General features: G+C 35.0%; 3 protein-coding genes across 3 annotated transcripts; 2 read left to right on the top strand and 1 right to left on the bottom strand.

The window, feature by feature from the left end:
• The first annotated feature begins 2380 nt into the window (after positions 1 to 2380).
• LOC125207743 (60S ribosomal protein L6-like) lies at positions 2381 to 4360 on the top strand. Its single transcript, XM_048107218.1, has 4 exons — positions 2381 to 2685; positions 2778 to 2884; positions 3797 to 3978; positions 4068 to 4360. The coding sequence occupies exons 1-4, from the start codon at positions 2441 to 2443 to the stop codon at positions 4221 to 4223; spliced, it is 690 nt and encodes a 229-aa protein (XP_047963175.1). The 5' UTR covers positions 2381 to 2440; the 3' UTR covers positions 4224 to 4360.
• Positions 4361 to 4993: 633 nt separating this feature from the next.
• Positions 4994 to 7243, top strand: LOC125206750 (F-box/LRR-repeat protein At3g26922-like). Its single transcript, XM_048105982.1, has 5 exons — positions 4994 to 5035; positions 5273 to 5450; positions 5776 to 6116; positions 6199 to 6339; positions 6750 to 7243. The coding sequence occupies exons 1-5, from the start codon at positions 4994 to 4996 to the stop codon at positions 7143 to 7145; spliced, it is 1098 nt and encodes a 365-aa protein (XP_047961939.1). The 3' UTR covers positions 7146 to 7243.
• Positions 7244 to 13121: 5878 nt separating this feature from the next.
• Positions 13122 to 21394, bottom strand: LOC125208266. Its single transcript, XM_048107849.1, has 7 exons — positions 21182 to 21394; positions 20571 to 20639; positions 19893 to 20012; positions 19734 to 19808; positions 14686 to 14820; positions 13853 to 13994; positions 13122 to 13368 (listed from the first exon to the last, which is right to left on the bottom strand). Exons 1-7 carry the CDS (start codon positions 21338 to 21340, stop codon positions 13208 to 13210), a joined length of 861 nt encoding a protein of 286 aa, XP_047963806.1. The 5' UTR covers positions 21341 to 21394; the 3' UTR covers positions 13122 to 13207.
• Positions 21395 to 22246: the final 852 nt, after the last annotated feature.

Here is a 22246-nt window from a genome sequence, read left to right on the forward strand (position 1 = left end):
GCTTCAACACATTACAATCGGGTTTTGATCTATGAAGACCAGATTTAAATATAGAAACGCAGAACACGGTCATACGTAGGGCATTTTTAGGTCATAGTTAGTTCATTTTTAGGCATGACCTAAAATGATCTTACCATGACATAAACTCAAATCTTATAATATGACCTAAAACTACTTAATTATGATCTTCCGTATTTTGGGTTAATTATTGACCATTAGATCATCTAATCCTAGGGCCAAGATTTGGGTTGCATTTCTGGATTTAAATGCATTCTTATTTTGATCATTTCCCCATTACAATATATATATATATATATATATATATATCTAGTTAGAGAATCATCTAGAATGAGCTAGCAAACAACCTTAAAAGCATCTTTAACGAACTAATCAAAAGACAGTGTTTTTAGTAGTAAATCAGATATCATACCCTCTTTTTTCCACCTTGTGTTACCACATCACGCCAGCTCTGCTTGTGGTCCTGCACACTTGCTGCGTTGCTCTCCACGTCAGCAATCTCACGAGATTTCTCATTTCCTTTGCACGTGGATAATCCTTGTTCCACGCTGGCATCCGGTTGCACACCATGATCCCCAATTGGCTCCTTAGGGCATCCGCAATGGTTAATAGGCCAGCCATAGGCCAGCCATTCTCTCCTCTCGCCACGTCAGCAACACTAAAAAAACCACCTGCCACGTCGATTTAGGCCGCCCATAGGCCAGCCGCAATAAAAACAATTCAAAATATACTACATTTACGGAATTAAAATTGCGATATACGGAATTAAATTTACGACACATATACGGGAAAAATAATCCATTCCATTAAAAAAAAAGTACAAAGATTTTAAAAAAAAAGTACATGATTTTTTTTTAAAAAAAAAGGGCTTCAACACCCGAGCCCCGCCACTCTCTACTCCTCATCGCCGTCGCCGTCGCCCTCTGGTCAATCTTGAAATAAATCTTGGAGTTAAAAGTACTCCTATCAAGTTTTTGGCAATAAAAAGGCCAAAATCGTTAACTTGAAAAAAAATCTTAATATTTAATTGAAAAAAAAGGAAAATCAAACCTATTGGGGAATAATCACAAATAATAACGAATATAAAAAGACGAAATATAAGGAATTATTTACCTAATTCGTTATGACATACATACGTCTGTGATGCTAAACCAATGATTTACACTAGTACTCCTTCCGTCCCGTTTTAGCAGTCTCGTTGACTTTTCTGCACTTTTTTTGTAAAAATGAGAGTAATAAATAGTTAAAGTGAAAAAATAATAAAGTAAAAAAGAGAAATATATAGAGAAGAGTTTTATCTACATTATTCTCTTTTTTACTTTATTATTTCTCCACTTTAACTATTTATTATCATTTTTACAAAAGGAGTGCAGAAAAGTCAATGGGACTGCTAAAGCGGGACGGAGGGAGTATTTTTTTATATAAAATACAATGAGATAGTAGATATATGTAGGCAAAGACATTAAACCTTAATCCTAGCCCGCATAGAATATGCATTGTACCTGGACTCTAATTTTAAGGCCGATGTTAGAGATTAATTACTTTCATTTCAGTCTTCATACTCAATACAATCAGGGAGCTTAAGCTCCTCAGCTTTGTGATTGAAATAATGAAATGAACTTAGTTGAATACTAGACTACTTGAGTTCGAGTCATTTAAATATTGGGGTATTTGAGCTCGACTCAGGCTTATGTCTTATTGTTCATTAACCTTGAGCTCTCGTGATGTGATATTGTTCAAGGTTGAGCTCAAGTTCGGCTTGTATGATATAAGTATGAATGGTTTTTGAGCTCGAACTTCTCAAATTATTGTGAAAGACTATAAGAATGTTTAAAAATGTGCTACTCCCTCCGTCCCATAATATATGACGCACTTGAAGAATGGCACGAGATTTTAGGAGATGTTGTTTAGTGTTAGGTGGAAAGAGAAAATAATATATTTATATTAATTTGAGAAAGAGCTTTTTCCATAAAAAAATGTGACATCTTTTGTCTAAAAAAGGAAAGTGTGACATCTATTATGGGACGGAGGGAACATTAAAACTTGTTCCACTAAAAATGGATTTTGAACAGGTTTCACGATCCCAATTAACTAAGCACCAATAAGCACAAACTCGGTTCGATAAAACTATCGAGTTTGAAATCAGGCTCAAACTCGTCTCGTTCACGAGCTTTCCATTGCTCCAAAATACCCCGTACATTTTTTGAGCATAGATTCTATAGTTTTCACATCACGCCCATATATGAGTCCATTAACTATACATTACAAAATAAAGCCCATAAAATGATCATATAAATAACCGGCCCACTAAGAAGAGGGCTGAATTAGGTTAGACGCCCAATATAAATGAAGCTAGGGTTTGTCTTCCCCATTTCCAACCTCGCCTGCATCTCTTCACACACACTACACACAGTGACCTGCAATGGCGCCGAAGCAGAAGACCCGCAATCCGGAGCTCATTCCCGGCGTCCGCAAGGTCTCCCGCTCCCAGATGTACCACAAGCGCGGTCTCTGGGCGATCAAGGCCAAAAACGGAGGCAAATTCCCCGTCCACGCCAAGCAGGAGACGCTCGCCGCCGTCGAGGAGAAGCCGCCTAAGTTTTACCCCGCCGACGACATCAAAAAGCCTCTCTCTAACAAGCGCACGGCGAAGCCTACCAAGCTCAGGTTTTTTTATTTTGCTAGGGTTTTGTGTTGGTGATTTTTTCATATGGGTTTGGGGATTTGAGCTGATTTTTCGTAAATTTGTTTTGCTGCAGGGCGAGTGTTACTCCGGGAACTGTGTTGATCATTTTGACCGGGAGGTTTAAGGGGAAGAGAGTTGTGTTCCTGAAGCAGCTCACTTCTGGATTGCTCCTTGTCACTGGTGAGATTTTTATACTTTATGCCAGATTTGAATGATTGCTTAGGTAGATATTAGGTGTTTGATTTATAATCGAAATGAACATAGTTTATGCAGACCTTATATTGAACTGTTTTTTGGTTGTTGAAATGTTTGGTGTATAACTGATTTGTTTGCCTTGAAAGAAGCTGTAAATTATGATTATGTTTTCTTTTATTGCCTTGGTGTATTCACTTTTTGTATTCACTTTTTGGTTGATATTTTCAGTTTTAGTAATTGAAATTGTTGAACAGCAAGCCTTTCTGTTGATAATCTAGTGAGCTTATCCAAATTGGTTTTGGTCCCCCATAGTGCATTGGTAATTAGTGTATTACCATAATTACCTCTTTGAATTTGCCATGAGAAATGATTTGTAATTGTTATTATGCCCTTCTGGTTCAATTTGCTATTTTTTCAGTCTTGAGTTGAGGTTAGTTAATGTTAGTTATTGTAGTAATCATATCCCATAACCGTAGTTGTGTTTGATGCTGTGGATGGAGACTGAGTTACTATGGTGATTCACCTTTTTGGGGCAAGATATATTAAATTCTTGTATTGCCCAAGTGATTTAATCACCAGACATCAATCCCCTTCTGTTGATTCCATGTTTTGGTCCTCTGTTTCAGTTGACCTCTCACATCTTATCCGGAGGGGGAGCTCTCATATCCTATTGCCTTGGGTAGTGGGTTGCCACAATTACCTCTTGGGACTTGCCATGAGAAATACATTTGTTACATCTTTACTTACGTAGTCTTAAGAGAATTATGCATGTCTAGAGGCAAATATAGTTCCCACCAAGCCCTTTTTTATTTAATGGTGTTATTTGATGATAATGTGGTTCTTGGTAGATGTTGAGTCTTGAATGTGGTCATTTATTTCTTTCTAATGCTGCTACAGGTCCCTACAAGGTCAATGGAGTTCCCCTAAGACGTGTCAACCAGGCTTACGTCATTGGAACCTCCACTAAAGTTGACATTTCAGGCGTGGACGTTTCCAAGTTTGACGACAAGTACTTTGGAAAGAAAGTTGAGAAGAAAAAGAAGAAGGGAGAGACCGAGTTCTTTGAGGCTGACAAGCAGGTTTGTCCCCACACATCATATTGACAACACATGGCTGGTTTCTGAGCTGTTTTGTTTGGCTTCTAATTGTGCATACTGTAAAACTGCAGGAGAAGAACACACTCCCAGCTGAGAAGAAGGATGACCAGAAGGCCGTTGATGCTCCGTTGTTAAAGGCTTTGGAAGCCGTCCCGGATCTGAAGGCTTATTTGGGAGCAAGGTTCTCGTTGAAGGCTGGCCAAAAACCACATGAGTTGGTGTTTTAGAGTAACTTTGAGACGTAGGCACTATTTTGTTATTTATTGTCTGCTTTTTTGTCACTTGAACCTAATCTCATTAAGGTTTGTATTGCGACGAATATTTCTCTCGTATAAACTTTATGAAAGTTTTGATTGTCATATTACTCGATTTTTATCTATTTTCATATTTTTCACCCATGCAAAAGGTATTATTTCAGATAGCTATCAACAAAAAGGAACCACCGTTAGAAATCTTTTAAATAATTGAATTACCAAGTTAATATATGATATTTTTACCAATATTCAGGAAAAAGTTATACGATTGTTCAATTGTTTTATTATGTATCCAATTATTTAGAGACAAATCATTTAGGAGTATATATAAGTGTTTTAACATTCAACAAGTATACGACTGACTAGTAGTATCTCGTTTCTTCTGTAACCCATTGTAGTAATTTAAAGCCTTAAACTAAACAGATTTCATAACAAAAATCACATGTCTATGTCAGGTTTGTCAACCTCACTATATACACTTGAACACATTCTGGAAACAAATTTATGCAAATTAGACATGACTTCATAATTTTAGAATATAAAATTAAAATAATCTCTTTCATCGAGATTAAAATAAATAGGAAAAACATTTAGTATATCCTTATAGATTTTTTGGTGGGTATATTTGCTACCAATAATATAAAAGATTTGGTATTGATCCTTTTTTTTACAGAAGAAATAAAAAAACAAACTATATATGCACAACACAAGAAATAAATGTAGGGTTGAGGAGTGAACTAACAATGGCGAAAAAGCAACGGACGCGACTCGAAGATGACCACACGGTAAAAATCTGCCTGATTATCATTATTGATTGTTATTTATGTAAGCCGTATCTAACACTTTAATGATTTTGATAATGAAATTCTGTTCTGGATTTTGTTACAATTCAACCATAACAAAAATACTTTAGTAGAATCTTGTTGTATGCTTCCTTTATACTCATTTGTTATGAACTTAATACTTGTAATTAAATTAAACCAATAGATACATATGTCACAATGTTGAGTTTTCACTGTCAGGGTGTTCGAATCAGCACGCTTCCCGATGATATATTAGTGTTAATATTATCTTCGTTGAGCTTGAAAGAAGCTATAAGGACTAGCATACTTTGCTCTCGATGGAGGTACTTGTGGATCATCACACCCATACTTGATCTCGATCTCGATTCCACAGCAATACTATACAAGCCGAGAAATTGTAGCATCGACAAATTAAGGCGCGAGTATGTTAGATGGGTTGATCGCCTATTCACTATACTCCCCGAATCCTCCACCACTAAACTTGTCTGATTTCGAGTGGCGTTTGACTTACCTTCGGCCTTTAGAGGATGGATCGATGATTGGGTTAGCTCGGCCGTAAGTAGAAATGTTGAGAGTCTTGATTTGATGTTGAGCACCTACTCCTACTCCTACTCACCGGCAGATCCCATACCATGAAGGGAATTTCCCCGACAATCTGAAGCTGCTAAAGATTGTGTGAATGTGAGTGCTACGGCTGTGGCGTTTTTGTTGGGGAACTGTAGGCTCCTCGAGCAACTGGTGTGGATACATGCTTTCATATTTGGAGGTTGTTGGGACGTCACCGGCATTCAAATGCCTAGAAATCAGCCAGTGCATTGGTCTCTACTCTGTTTTGGTTCGTGAATCAAATGTTGTCTGCATCAAGTACGCTGGTAGTATACCACAGTCTCGTTTCAAGCTCGAAGGTGTTCCTCACCTTACTCAGCTCTGGATTCATGGGAAGCCGCACTTGATGATACATCATTATTTTACGAACATCAGAGGCATTATAGACACGTTTGATTCTGTGCTTTCACAACTACACACGCTCAAGATATACTCCAACTACAAAATTAACCGCGATGTAATGTAAACTTGTGATTGATTTTATTTTCAATAAATTGGCTATGACATGTTAATTAAGATGATATACATATGTTGTACAGGACACCTTGCAGAGGATGATGCCTAATCTTAAGGAATTGGTGGTGGTGGTGCTTGGGAGTGATTACAAGGAGAATTGTTCTCTCATGCCAACAATAAGCTGGTTTAGTGTGGCACCTTACTTGGAGAGATTTGTCATAGAGGTAACTATCTATTTATATTGCTAGAAAAACCATTGCTCGAATTCTGTCCGGTCAGAAATGGTCAATTATATAATAACTTTGACATTTTTATTAATGGTTCATGGCGAGAAATTGGGACATATGACGTGGAAGCCTCCGTGAAATAAACGTGTGTGGTCTTTTTTCTTTCTCAAACTAATGATGGGAATTAGAAGAATAACAAAGTTATGATATATCACGACTTCTGCATCATACAAAATTTAGTCCAAATTCCTGGCATGACATAGTTGAAAAGTGTTAAATTAGGGGTTTTACTGGAATTCGGCATGATTATTTTCAGAAATTTGCCCTTTCCAATATCTTTTGACTTACCAAGTGTGGTTATATAATGATAGATAAGATGAAATACTTGTTGATTAATGATTTTATAGGCGTCACACCAAGAGGGGATCAAACCAGGAAAGAAGATGTTGGAGTTGCTGGAGGCTTCGGAAATGAATGACTTGCTTTATGGTGATGATTATGATGTTTCAGAGATTAACAGAAAGAAGGAAGTTCAGAGAGCTTATTCTCATATCAAGGAAGTAGAGTTTGTTGGGTATCGTGGTGTGCGTAATCATCTTCAAATGATTACACAGTTGGTGCGAAACGGTGTTGCACTAGAGAGGATAACCGTAGATCCACGATCTATTGAGCATCGCGGGAACATGCCGTGGGATCGCATTTCTCGGAACCAAATGGAGGATGAAATAATTGCAAGGAATCGTGCAAAAGACCAGCTTAAACAGTTGTGTGTTATTCCAAGAATAAATGTCAACATTCTCTAGACTAGACTAGGGTTTGTGAATTTCATATCTCAAAATATCAAAATTTAATCCACATTTTGGTTCTTGATTATTACTCCATTAAATTATAAACGTTGCATGATTATCATTTCTCTATTCCTAATGTACACCTGAGAATATTCGCTTGTCTCTGTGACATATTTTCGTTGCCCATGACAAGGCCATATGAGTCATGCCGTGCCTTAAATTGCCAGACCACTATGAACTATAGGTTTTCGAGTGTATCAAGTGTTCTTACGTTCATTATGGTTTGCTGATTCTCTCGTTGTTGCGCGAAACATGTAATTAGACTAATGATTGGATGAATTACCTCGAATTATTATTTTTCATTCATTTTCTTTGTCGTCATGTGCGCCTTTGTAGTTGATTGTTTTAGTCATTCTTAATGTGTCTTTTAACTCAGGATTAGACGACAAATTATTGAACTTGACTTGTTTCGACAATAGTTTGAAAATGGAGTCGTTGGAATTGAACGAATAGTAATCGGTTTTAGTTTCTTGCACTAAAAAATTAGCTTTAAGATAAGTGTTTAGCTACCAAGGAATTAGTATTTACTTAACATGTAGTAATATATAGATGTTTCAAGTTGATGTGTTTTCCATGTTCTTACGTACATTAAATCGAATAATAATTTGAAGAGCTTATTTAAGGATTGTTAGAATCAACAATCACATATCTCATTTAGTGTCTAAATATCATACTAAACAAATTCCATCAAACAAAAATTACATATGTGATATGTCTCTGTCATGTTTATTTCTAAATTATGTTGACTTTTTACAGATTAAATAAATACATCAATAAAATTATGCATACAAATGTCTATAATATCGATATAGATATACAGGAAGATAATAGATACCCTCTCTTTAGAGAAAGAAGATTTAATTTAGCCTTATTTTTTTTGTAACTAATCGATAATAAAAAAGATTTGGTATTGATCCTTTTATTATAGATCGACTATATATATAACATATGCACAAACACAAATAAATTAAAGGTAGGATTGAGGAGTAAACTAACAATGGCGAAAAGGCTACGTAGGCGACTAGTCGAAGATGACTACACGGTAAAATTCTCCCTAATTATCATTATTGATTGTTGTTTATGTAAGCAATATTTAACCATTGTAATTAATTAAACCAATAGACACATAGGTGACAGTGTTGAGCTGTTTTCACTTTCAGGGTGATCGAATTAGCATGCTTTCCGATGATATATTAGTGTTAATATTATCTTCGTTGAGCTTGAAAGAAGCTATAAGGACTAGCATACTTTGCTCTCGATGGAGGGACTTGTGGATCCTCATACCCAAACTAGATCTTGATCTCGATTCGACAACAATACTACTACAATACCACCGGAGAGGTTATAACATCAACAAGTTAAGATGCGATTATGTTAGATGGGTTGATCGCATATTCACCATACTCCCCAAATCCTCCACTAACCTTGTCAGATTCAGAGTTTCAGTGGATTTATCAATGATTGGGTTAGCTCGGCCGTGAGTAGAAAGGTTGAGAGTCTTGATTTGATCATGAATGCCTACTCCTACCCACGGGAAGAGTTTTACTGTTTCCCATACCATAAAGGGAATTTCCCCGACAATCTGAAGCTGCTGAAGAAACTTAGTTTGCATTGTGCGAATGTGAGTAATGCGGCTGTGGCGTTTTTGTTGGGGAACTGTAGTCTCCTCGAGCAACTGTCTTTAGTCTCTCAAGGTTGGTGGGAAGTTGCCGGTGTTCAAATGCCTTCAGTTGTTGTTCGTGATTCGAACATTGTATGCATCAAGTATGCTGGTCTGGGTGGACCAAAATGTCATTTTAAGCTCGTCCGTGTTCCTCATCTTACTCACGGGCAGGAGATGCAATATTGTATTGGGAACATCAGAGGCATTATAGACATGTTTGGTTCTGTGCTTCCACAACTACACACGCTCAAGATATACTACAACTACAAAATTACCTGCGGGGTAGTGTGCACTTGTGACTGATTTGATTTTCAATAAATTAGACATGTTTATTAAGATGATATATGTATATTGTACAGGACACTTTGCACAGGATAATGCCTAAACTTAAGGAATTGGCGGTGGTGGTTGAAAGTGAATACAGTGACAATTGTTCTCTCATGCCAATAGTAAGCTGGTTTAGCATAGCACCTTGCTTGGAGAGATTTGTCATAGAGGTAACTATCTATTCATTTTCGAAGTTCAAATTGCTAAAAAAGCTCATGAAATTTAGTTAAATTCTGGTTAATTTCATAACTTATACAAATGTATATCATAACTTTGACATTTTCATTAATGGTGAAAATTTGTTCGAAATTATGTATGATGTGGAAGTGATAGTGATATAAAGGTGGCTGGTGTATTTTTTTTTATTAAACTAATAATGGGAATTAAAAGAATGGCAAAGTTATGATATCACGACATCTACATCGTACGAAATTTCGTTCCAATTCTTGCAATAAATAATTAAGAAAAATATCAAAATTATGATATAATTGATATTTTTTAAAAGTTTAGGGAATTCGCTGATTTATTTTAAAAAATATCCATTTCCAATATCTTTGATTTACTCAGTGTGGTTATATAATGATGGATAAGATGCATTACTTTGTTGATTAATGATTTTATAGGCGTCACACCAAGATGAGACCAATGCAAGAACTAATGTGTTGTGGGCTCCGAAAATGGATTACTTGATTAATGGTACTGATTATGATGTTTCGGAGATTAACAACAATAACGAAGTTCAACGGGCTTATTCTCACATCAAGGAAGTAGAGTTTTATGGCTATCGTGGAGTGACTAATCATCTTCAAATGATTAGTCAGTTGATGGGACACGGTGTTGCACTAGAGAAGATAGTTGTGCATCCAAGATCTTTCGAGCTTCGTGCGAATACGCCGTGGGATCGCATTTCTCGAAACCAAATGGAGGATGAAATAATTGCAAGGAAGCTCGCAAAGAAACAACTTAGACATGTTACTTCAAGAATAAATGTCAACATTTTTTAGACTAGGATTTGTGAATTTCATCTCTCAAAATATCAATTTTTTATCCAGATTTTGGCACTTGATTATCATGAAATTATAAACGTTGCATGATTATCATTTCTCTAGCCATTCCTATGTGAAATTTTGTTACTATCATCACACAAAAATCTCTACTTTAATGTATTTTGTTTCGTTTAGAAATACATAGTTAATTGTTTGATTATTTTTATAACTAATTGCACTGAATTTGGATAAAGATCACATGTTCTGACATCACGATTTTATTTAATGCTAATCGATACTCTAATTCAAATAACTCTTTCAAATTCAAACTTTTATTTGGCGCTCCGTTTTTTATATTCATTTTGAAATGAAGATTTAACATATCCATATAGATTCAACCGATAATAAAAAAAGATTTGCTATAGTTATCACAAATCGGCTATATACATATGCACAACAAATGTAGGTTTGAATATAAAACTATCAATGGCGAAAATGCAACGGAACTCCACGGGTAAAAATCTGCCTAATCATAATCACTATTATTATTGATACTAAGTTGTTTATGTTAATAATCTCATGTTTTTGTTTTCAGGGCGATCGAATTAGCATGCTTCCGGATGATATATTAGGGTTAATATTATCATCGTTGAGCTTGAAAGAAGCTACGAGGACTAGCATACTTTGCTCTCGATGGAGGTACTTGTGGACCATCCAAATTAGATCTTGATGTTGATTGGATTAACACATTCACTGATTATAACTTACACACGTTAAGATGCAAGTATGCTAGATGGGTTGATAGACTTCTCACTCTTATCCCAAAATCATCCCCTAATCTTGTTCAGTTTAGGGTTTTTTTCGATTTATCTTCGTATTTTACGGAATGGATCGATGCTTGGATTAGCTACGCTGTGAATAGAAAGGTTGAGAATCTTGATTTGATCTTGAACACCCGCTCGGCTAATGAGTGTTACTTCTTCCCGTACGAACAAGAGAATTTCCCCGACAATCTGAGGCTGCTGAAGAAACTTAGTTTGAGTTGTGTGAATGTGAGTGGTGAGGCTGTGGCTTTTTTGTTGGGGAACTGTCGTCTCCTCGAGCAACTGACTGTGTCCGGAACGGATACGCTTTCATCTCTGGTGGTTGTTGGGACCTCACCTGTGTTCAAAACCCTAGAAATCGGCCGGTGTGCTAGTCTCAAGTCTGTTGTGGTTCGTGAATCGAAGGTTGTTTGCATTAAGTATGCCAGTGCGGGGAAACGAGATTGTCGTTTCGTGCTAGCCGATGTTCCTCTCCTTACTGAGCTGTGGATTCAGGCATGGGCGGAGGAGATGTTATATTTTTGATGAGATAAGAAAGATTATAGACATGTTTGATACTGTGCTTCCACAACTAACCATGCTCAAGATATACTCTTTGTTCAGAGTTACCTGCAATGTAATGTACACTTGTGATTGATTTGATTTTCAATAAATTAATTAGCTAGGTTAGTATGATTTGTTTATTATGATGATATATACGCATATTGTTCAGGACACTTTGCAGAAGATGATGCCTAATCTTAAGGAATTGGTGGTGGTGGTTGGGAGTGATTACCGTGACAATTGTTCTCTCGTGCCAATAATAGGCTGGTTTAGTGTGGCACCATGCTTGCGAAGATTTGTCATAGAGGTAACTATCTATCCATTTTCTAAGTGCAAATTGAAATAAAAACATGTCAAATTCATCTTCTAACTTAATTGAGAAATTTGGACGAAATTATGTATGATGTGGAAGGTGGCTTTTTCAATGTGACCATATTATAAAGTAAGGAGATTGATTAGAATTTGACCAAACTTGTCGATAGATAAGATGAATTACTTTGTTGATTACTGAATTTATAGGCGTCGCACCAAGATATTAGCGAAGCAGAAAAGAAGGTGCTTCGGACCCCGAAAATGTTTTCTAAGTATCACTTGCTTAATTATCATGTTTCGGGGATTAGTAGAAAAATAAATGTTCGGAGGGCTTATTCACACATCAAGGAAATAAAGTTTGTTGGTTATCGTGGTGTGTGCAATCATTTACAAATGATTACATAGTTGGTGCAACACGGTGTGGCACTGGACAAGATAATTTTAGATTCACGATCTTTCGAGCTTTGCGAGAATATGCCGTGGGATCGCATTTCTAGAAACCAAATGAAGGAAGAAATATTAGCAAGGAGGCGTCTAAAAGACCAACTTAAACACTTGTATGTTACTTCAAGAATAAATGTGAACATACTTTAGATTAGAGACTAGACTAGAGTTTGTGAATTTAGATTCTGGCATTATTATTAAATTATAAACGTTGCATGACTATCATTTCTCTGTTCCTATGTGTTTTGAGCTAAGGACCATATCTAGACTAGATATATATGGTGAATTTTTATTTTTACAAAATGATGTCATTTAGATCTACCAGGTCTCGAGTATTTCAAGTGTTCTTACGTTCATTATGCTTTGCTAATTCTTTTGTTGTTGCTCTAAACATGTAATTAGACTAATGATTGGATACATTACCTTGAATTATTATTTTTCATTCAATGTCTTTGTCGTCATGTGCATCTTTCTAGTTGATTGTTTTAGTATTTAACTTAGATTAGATATACAATAGAGCATCCACAATAATACCCACAAAACTTGCCCCCACAATCAGTCATGGAGTCATTAATCTCATGTCACGCCCGCATTTGAAATTTCAACCCCAAATTCCGCTACAACTTAGTTCACCATATTCATATTTTATTATTTGATTTAGGATACAAATAAGATCAATACGATTCATTTGCTTTTTGGCATGAGATTTCATGTAATATTGAGTCATCACTCTGTTGCATGAATATATAAAGCAAGATATAAATCAATCCTTTTCCAAACAAAACCATATTTTTGAAACTCATTCTTCTTGCTTCATCTAAAACACCTAAAGTGGACCGAAATACTTCCTTTTTATTGATAAACAAAACAAATAGTGAGTTGACATACTGTGCAAATTTTGCAATTTTGTACAAAGCCTCACTGCCTCTCTAGAGATTGAATGGCAAGCTTGGCGGCAAGTATTTTGATATTGTCTTTGGCTAATTGGACAGCTTTCTCTAGTCTTTGGAGTGTATCACTTGTTTCCATCGACACCAGTTTTTCTTTCTGCAACTTTGCCAGTTCGGATTGATTCGAACCTGAAGTTTGAGGGGATAAAGAGACTCAATTTAAAAAAAATATATGCACAAATGCAGCTGTCTAGTTTTTCTAAGCGATTTCTAAGTGATGCAGTGACTTAAAAATGCAAAATAAAGAAGACCAATAACTTCAAATCATCTAATGCCTTCTTTATTGTTTCAGCAAGCAGTTCATTTCTGCTTATGTGTAAAAACATGTAATTTTCAAAACAACTTTGTTTGATATGCATATAAATGAGATCTTGTAAACCTTGAAACTCAAGTGTTGGAGGTGCAATGAATTATAACATACACACACATGTGTGTGTGTCGTGTTGGTGTATTTTATTTTATACTATGTTTCTTTCTTTTCATGCTCAGCTGTACTCATTAGTGGGATTGTTTACCAATTAATTAGTGGAATCAATTCGGAGATAGTATCAGATAAACTGAGTTCAAGGGTTGGGGAGACACTTGCAAGTTAAGCCCATATTAAATGTCTTACCTGAAACAGGTTGAAGCGCAGCAAAAGAAACACGTTCAGCAACGGATGGAACAAAATCTCTGATGTAATCCGAAGTTATTTCCTTTTCAGCCCAAACAAGAGAATTTGTAATTTGAGTTTGCAATGATGCTTCCCTTGGTGTCTGTCATAGATAGTTCGGAATAATAATTAGAATATGTTCTTCAGGTAATTCAAGCTCATCTGCTCCCCCAATAACATGCCACTCTTTCTATATAGGCAGCATTTCTAAACTACTTAATAAAATGTCACTCATTTCATGTTGTCTAAAGATTCTCACATACGAAATATAAGTAATGGAATTTCTACTATCAGCTCCAAACATTTCAAACTAGTTCCAGTTGAAAACTCTATTGATCTAAGTTATAAAGAACCATCCAATTTAGTAAATTTATGCAAAAGCAACATACTGAAAAGAATATTCATCCATTATTTACCTAAATGTTTATGCTTCCGAACTTCTATATATCAAAATTTGTAAAACTAAATGGTTCGACAACACAAGTTCAATTCTCACCAAGTTGAGGGAGCGCCCAATAAAAGGGGGAATGGCCAAACTTTATACATTTAAAGAGCTACCATTGCATTTACATTAAGATCGAGGGGCTGAATGGTTCAAATTTGAATTGAATGAATAAAATGACTAGATTTAATATGTTTAGAGGCAGATAATTATTTTTCCTATAGATATACATATTTATTCAATAAGTACACAATAGCTGTGACAGCTCAAGCATACCACATACACAGATAGTTATAATCACTAACACGTGCACAATGTTGATGCAAGCCAGACAGATAGATAGAGAATTAACCTTCAATTTTATCTCTAACCTATTCAAATTGTGAAGAACTTCCTTCAATTTCAAAACTTCAATGTTTATTTCTGTCATGTCGAGAGGAACATTATCTTGCATCGGTGTAACTTCTCCTGTCAAGTACGGTTGAGCCTGTCATGGAAATTACAAGTAAGCAATAGGAATTTATTCCATATTGATATAACTAACTTTGATTTTTTTATGAATATCATCTGTAAAAGCAATAACCCAGGAAAACGTTTTCAATATTTACAGCAATATTGTAACTTTGTGTTAGCACAAAAAATAACACGCAGCAACAACCAACATCGTCTATCATAAACGCATCATTTGGAATAGTAACTCTTCTAAATCCAATCCAGTATGGAAAACCTAGAAGGAAATGTGACGCGGCCAGTTCTAAGATATTAAAAATACTAAATGCTGATAAAAAATCTTATGATATATCTTATCCTAGTTCACTGTTCCTACAGATCTAGTAAAATAATTAAAAATTGCATGATGTGGTCAGTTAAAACTCCTGCAGTAAAACTATAAGCCAGTCATTTCACAAATGTATGATATACCATTAACTACCAGGTAAACAAATGAAATGGCATAAAGAAAAAATAAGGTTTGTGCATCAACCAAATTAGGAAGACTAATAAGCTAGTACTCCCTCCGTTCCCTCATAGTTGAGGCGGAACTTTTCGGCACGGAGTTTAAAAAATGAATGTTGAGTGGGTTAAATAAATAGATAAAAAAGTAAGAAAGAGAAAAAGGTAAAGAGAATAAAGTAAAAAGTGAATAAAGTAGAGAGAATAAAGTCAGAGAGAGTAAAGTAAGAAAGAGGAAAAAGTTACTATATATGGAAATGACTCAACTATGAGGGAACTTCCCGAAATGGAAAAATGACTCAACTATGAGGGAACTTCCCGAAATGGAAAAATGACTCAACTATGAGGGAACTTCCCGAAATGGAAAAATGACTCAACTATGAAGGAACGGAGGGAGTACTTTATTTCTTTATAAGTTCTTAAATTTGTTATTTCATTCTACTAAAACTTGAAAAAAAGTAATAGATTGTTTTTCATGTATACATTAAAAACCTACTATTTTGACTTCTATACCAAATTCAGAAATAAATATTAATGCAAGAATGATAACATTTCACTCTTGTAGCATTCAATAACTTCTATATACAATTAGTCACCAATATCATTAAACTCAGAAAATGGAATAATCCAATTAGCCACAAGAACAAATCCAATTATTTAAGACACTAAGTAAATATTCAAGTAACCTACATGAAATCAACAAAACAAATATCCTTCACCATAAATGGATTTGATCCCGTGTTATCTTATGATTGATCACAGACTAACTGTACAACCCTATCACCCTAAGCATCTATAGGTGCACATTGCAGAACAAAACCAAACCAAATCAACAAAACCTTTGGCTAACAGAACCCCTGACATACAAATATACAATAGAATCAAATTAAATAATGATTTAGTCATTACCCCAAATAAAGTGTTTGGTTCACCTGGAAAAAGAAAATAGAAATCCTAATGGCCTTATATGCCTCGTCTTATCTATAATTCATTTGTAAGACACAATAAGTAATAAAGTAAAGGAATCCATTCACTTTGGCTACCAAAGTTTGGAAACAAAAGTAGTTGGTACATGAACGTTAAATCAAATACTAACATTTTTATTATCTAACATGAAAATTTATAATAACAGAAAATTTAAGAAATGATAACTACAGGAGATATTTGCTCAACATTTAGTCTACGGCTCACGGAAAACAACTATACATGTTTAGTGCGCAATTGTGCATAGAAAAAGATTATCCAACATAATGAAACAACCATACTTGTTAATCAACCAATATTGGGAGAAGATTACAACTAGCTTCTTTAGGAACTACTCCCTCCGTCCCACTCAAGATGTCCACATTCTTCAGGGGCACAGGATTTTAGTAGGAGTTGTTAGATGGAGTAAGTATAGAGAAAAATGTAGTTGAATATTTTAATGAGTAGGATTTATTTCCAAATATAGAAAGTGGACATCATAAGTGGGACAAACTAAAAAGGAAAAGTGGACATCTTGAGTGGGACGAAGGGAGTACTATGCATTTTCCCCACAAAAAGAATATATGGAGATTGGTGGAGGATGTTTCAGATATTAAGGTTTTCAGAATGATTGTTTGGAAAACCTGTTGTGCTTCGTACATCTACTACTCTTGCTCATTTTCATTGTCTGAAGCCATTTGGAAGATGTCGGTTCCCACCGAGGTCCAACTTGCTCCACGGTTTATATTCTCCGTTCGTGATGTGGCACAACTAAGAAAATTCTTATGTTCCTCTCTCTCTTACTTGGCGTGTTTGATTAGCCAGAGTTTTTTAAACTCGAGCAATTAAGACCCCAATAAAAATTGGACTTTTTGCCTTAAAATTCTTGACCGAATAAGGGATGTAGCCACTATCAACTAGCTCAACCACTTAATATATCCTCAGCGCATAATTCATATATCCAAGTTATGCAATTAACCATGAGAAGGTACAAACCAATAAAAACTTGACTTATGGGAAAGATGATTATTGTCATACTCAATAGGAAGGCATATCAATTGAAAAATCGACAAACGACATTAATCAATGTTGAATGGAGTCCACATGGAGAAGATGAAGCAACTTTGGAAAATGAAGAGAAAATACTTGCGAAATATCTCCCTAAACATGGAAAGACCAATTCTCTTGCACAAAACCTTTGGAGCAAGTCTAAATAAAACCTGGGCTAGATAGGGACACTTATATCATGTCGGGATCTAGTTACAATTGACAATTGACATAGAGTGGTTCGTTAGGAATCATCGCAAGATGCTCTAGAGACCCATGGTGGCCATTATTTGCTAGTCTACATGGTTCGAGATGAATTTGATAATTTTAATTATAAGGTGGGGGCATGTAACCATGTTAACTAGCAACAGGCTAGAACTCAGCTTAGGATGGTTCATCAATTCAAAAGACTCAGGCACTTGTTTGTTTCAAACTCCATTTAAGATTGGGAAATCAACTCTTTCTAATTGTAGCCCTGATTCCATACATCTGAGTGAGATCGCTTGCCTATGGTATGTATCTTTTTTCTTCTCATTTGATAAATGACATTATATCCTATCAAAATCGACTAAAAGGACAGAGAAAATCAACAAAAAGGACCGAGAAAATCGACTAAAAGGACCGAGAAAATAGACTAAAAGTACCAAGAAAATCGACTAAAAGTACCGAGAAAATCAAAATAACAAAGGAAAAGAAATAATTCATAACAAACTAACGACTATAGCGTTAAGATAAAAAGCATCTTTAAAAGAGCTTCAAGTAGGGATTAAAGTAATTAAGTAAGTAGAAGTACTTCTGAAATTGAGATATGATTCCATGAGGATTCTTCAAATGGGTTGTTTCCCCTTTCCAAGATGAAAGTCAGGTTTACTCCCCCTTGCTCTTGCAGCTTTAATAGAACTAGAAGGCCCAACATCAGCAATCTTACGATCGACTAGGTCAATCTTCCTGTCCAATAGGCGAAGCACCTCGTGCAATTCCTTAGAATTGCTAATATCCACCCGTTCCTTGGCCAGACACTCCACTAAGCGCATTTCCTTCTCTAGATGTTGAACCTTCCTGGTCTCTCTATCCAAGTTCTTGGATATCCTAGACAAATTTTGCCTAAGAAAGCCAGACTGGTCTACCATGTTAGTTGTTTTGGAAGAAGAAGGCAAGCTTAGGAACCTTTGTACCACTTGTGATGCTGCAGGCATTGAAGGCCAAACTTGAGACTGACTCCCATCTTCATTCATGACAAAGCCACAAGCTTCAACGTTGCACAGCGTTTTCAATTCATTTAGTTTTTTTAGCAAACCCGACTTTCTTTTTTTAAATGTCTCACGTCGTGTGCGAGCATCAGCAATTAGCTCGTATTTGATCTTTGAACGAACCATGGTAAATTTATTTAAAGCTACAAAAGATGATAAAGAATTTCAAGTTTGTAAGGAATTGGAGATAACAAATAACAAAAAAAGGTAATATGTGTGACAATATATGTAAGATAAACTCATATATATCTATAAAGTCTTGCGCTAATATCATGATGCACTATCATCGTTACCAACTAATATATCTACCAAAATACTATTCGCATAATATTGACCCCTAGATTAGAATATGGAGGTTCAGGGATGACTCATTCTATTACACCTTGATTTGTCTCAACAGAAATTACATCAACTATAGACTAGTAACAAGAACAATAAGCTTGTTGTAATTGTTTTCGTAAGAATTTTCACTAAATGACCACTATTAACGAAATCAAATTAAACTATGTTTCGTAGCTTTCATATATGTAAAAAGAAATTTTAAATCTAATATATTTCTCCTAAATAGTAGTCCATCGCGAGAAGCTTCAAAAGATCAAGCAAAAAGAACCTATAATCCCCGAAATGGGTAAATAACATCGCTTCATTTGGACATACATTAAGAAAGCTATCACTAGTTCCATGAGTGTCTATGAGTCATTAACTACTGATGCACCAATAAATAATCCGACTCTACGATATTTTATATGGTAAATCAATTATACCCTATATAAAAACAGCACACAGGTTACCATAATGATAGTATCCTATAAATACCATGTCAATTAAAGAATGGAATAACTAAAAGGTGTATGATGAATACTAGACTCGTGCATAAATTTAACAGAGCCATCATCATCAACTCAATTACCTTTTGGTTAGTTATTCATCCAATTATTGATACCACAAGTTTCACTAGTGACACTTACTTGTATGGCTATCAATCAACCTAAACCTTGCTATTCATAACACCTTTTACGGTGTTGACCAGATGATCCTAATGTTGCTTCAAATTCTGGAACACAACCGTTTTAATCATATAAAACTAATATGAAAAGGCAATGTATTTAACACATCAAAATTAATGGAATTGAAACATTTGCACAAGAAATGTTAACAAAGTAGTCTTAAGAATTTTAAAATGGCCTACCTTTCGGAACTCCAACAGTTTTACTCGACCTACACCTCTTATCAGAACCAATGCTCCGATATCTAATTTTTCGACCTGCAAAAAAACAAGGGTGGATGTAGAATGAATAAACATAAAACTTAGTGCATACAACAAGTATATTGAAGCGTCAAAACTCACTTTCTCAACTGTGACCAAACAACCATATCTAGCAGCAAAGGATGCCTCTGTTGACGTACCACCAAGACCAATTGGATCTAGCACAAAGTGCACAAACGACTTGTTCTTCTGAAACAAAGACTGCATAACAGAATAGAATTACATAAGACATTACTAACGAGTTGGAAGTGTATTCTTTAGTGTACTTGTATTAGTTTGGCCCATGAAATAAAAACAACTGATGCTGAAGCCCTTTTAACATCAAGCTACATCCAGCAAAGAAAAACAAAGACCAGAACATGCATTGATGCTTGGGACGGAGGTCGTGAAGCAACTGCACCATTGTTATGATGCAGAATTCAATTACTATTTCAGCTCTTATGGACAATGCAATAAAGACACGATTTCTAGCTGTGAACCAAAGTATTGATATCTGACCATGATGTACTCAACATTTAACATGTAGAATTACCTTTTCCAAAATTTCAACTCATTAAACACTAATGCAACCAAGTGGGATGAACTGGTTGTTATCACTTATGCAAATAACATATTACTATAATTTAATTAAAAAATGAGTTAGCCACAAGTGAAAATATAAAAAGCTTACATACTCCTTACCTTATCACTGCACCCAAAAGAAATTGGGTACAAAGATAGGCAAGGTTACGTTACTTTCCTTGGATATAGATTCTATACCTCTTCCAGCAGCGCTATATACCTTGCTTCATATAGATGAAGGCTTTTAACCTCAGACGGAATGAGCACCTATACATACAAAACAAAAGGCATAAAGAAATAGTAAGAATCATCATCTTTGTAAAGAATATCCACAACCACAATTTTTGTCCTGAACCAACACGCTTGAAAATACATCGAGTTCGCCGCTAACAGCCAAAATTCTAGACCAATGACGTTTATCTCTGTCTTGGTAAAAAGAAAATCTCTAAATCGCATAGCACTAAAACCCCAAAATTGCACATCTACTTCATTAGCTCCCTCAAATGTAGCCATTAATTGTAAATCAGATAACTCCTTGTGCACACTCAGCTCAGTTATGTCAGTCTCTCTCAGTGAAGTTAGAATGAACAAAAAACATTTTCCAACAACGCACGTGCAAGATGCACACGACCTCACACACATACATTAATGCAGTTCCAAACCAAATCAAACTGAATCCATTTCCAAATCAAATCAAACTCAAAATAAACTGAAAACTTTCCAAACTTTCGAAAACGGTACACAGATAGACAAAATAAACAGCGCATGAATCAAAGTCGGAAAATAAGCGGAATAAATAAATAAATGACCTGATCGATCGGGAAAGGCAGGAGCGGGAGCTCCAGAGAGGAAGCGCGGATCTGAAATCGGAGGCGGCGGCAAATGAGAGGTGAAGCAAATGAGGAATGGGGATTAGGTCTAGATAAAAGGGAGATTAATGGGGGCGGATTTGATATAATGGCTATCATAATTGCAACACGAATAATCTGTTCAGCATTGATGGTGGGAAGGGAACATTATCGTTGAAGATTTTTGCAGCTAAGCTCAAATTCAATGCAATTTACTCATTTTGGATTTTTGGAAATTTTAATTACGGTTTGGTCCCTATTGTTACATGTATATATCTCTACACCCCTAATCACAAAATACTCTCATAATAGAGAGAGATTTTAAACATAAATTGGTAAAATAATATAGATAAGGAGAAGAAATAGAAAAAGTAAAAATAATAGTGAAAAATAAGTAAAGTAAGAAAAATATGAAAAAAAATGCATAAAATATGAGAAATAAATTTTCTATTTTTAAAAATGAGACTAATTTTTATTGACATCTTAAAATGTTAAAATGAGACTATTTTTCGTTGATGAATGGAGTACTGATTAATTTTGTAGAATTGCAAATTTAGTAATTGGATATTACTACTTTCATCTTTATTGTCCATAATAAATTTTATTAGCATCATTCATTTCTTGACATTGTTTTATCATTTAAAGATGTTTGCACTATTATATGATATTTTTGCTATTTAACATTTTGCCTCAAGTGATATTTTTGTTAATTAACTATGTCCATATTTAGAAAATACTTGAAACATATTAGTTTATTCATTGAATATCTTTTTCATGATTTTCATTTTTCCTTTTTCCTTTTTTTCTTCGCATGTAAATGATATTTCGGAAATAATGAGTCTCAAAATTCAATTCTAGTGATATTTTTTTTTACTTGAAAAACACATTTGTTTCAATAATTTAAAGTAAGATTTACAAAATTAGTAGATATATAATCTCTCATTTTACACTTTATAAAAATATCAGTAGTAAATATAATATTTTATTTGTACTTTTTCATCTTTTTACTAATTTTATAATACTTAT

Source organism: Salvia hispanica, chromosome 2 (assembly GCF_023119035.1).
Source record: "Salvia hispanica cultivar TCC Black 2014 chromosome 2, UniMelb_Shisp_WGS_1.0, whole genome shotgun sequence".
Taxonomy (NCBI): domain Eukaryota; kingdom Viridiplantae; phylum Streptophyta; class Magnoliopsida; order Lamiales; family Lamiaceae; genus Salvia; species Salvia hispanica.

What these genes read in the sequence shown, in the direction of transcription:
- LOC125207743 (XM_048107218.1), top strand. Translation starts at nt 2,441, where the DNA reads ATGGCGCCGAAGCAGAAGACCCGCAATCCGGAGCTCATTCCCGGCGTC. An exon ending in GCGAAGCCTACCAAGCTCAG is followed by an intron (nt 2,686 to 2,777) that starts GTTTTTTTATTT and finishes GTTTTGCTGCAG; the next exon opens with GGCGAGTGTTACTCCGGGAA. An exon ending in TGGATTGCTCCTTGTCACTG is followed by an intron (nt 2,885 to 3,796) that starts GTGAGATTTTTA and finishes ATGCTGCTACAG; the next exon opens with GTCCCTACAAGGTCAATGGA.
- LOC125206750 (XM_048105982.1), top strand. Translation starts at nt 4,994, where the DNA reads ATGGCGAAAAAGCAACGGACGCGACTCGAAGATGACCACACG. An exon ending in ACTATACAAGCCGAGAAATT is followed by an intron (nt 5,451 to 5,775) that starts GTAGCATCGACA and finishes GGGGAACTGTAG; the next exon opens with GCTCCTCGAGCAACTGGTGT. An exon ending in ACTACAAAATTAACCGCGAT is followed by an intron (nt 6,117 to 6,198) that starts GTAATGTAAACT and finishes TATGTTGTACAG; the next exon opens with GACACCTTGCAGAGGATGAT.
- LOC125208266 (XM_048107849.1), bottom strand. Translation starts at nt 21,340, where the DNA reads ATGATAGCCATTATATCAAATCCGCCCCCATTAATCTCCCTTTTATCT. An exon ending in TGCCTTTCCCGATCGATCAG is followed by an intron (nt 20,640 to 21,181) that starts GTCATTTATTTA and finishes TTGTATGTATAG; the next exon opens with GTGCTCATTCCGTCTGAGGT. An exon ending in GTTTGGTCACAGTTGAGAAA is followed by an intron (nt 19,809 to 19,892) that starts GTGAGTTTTGAC and finishes GTTTTTTTGCAG; the next exon opens with GTCGAAAAATTAGATATCGG.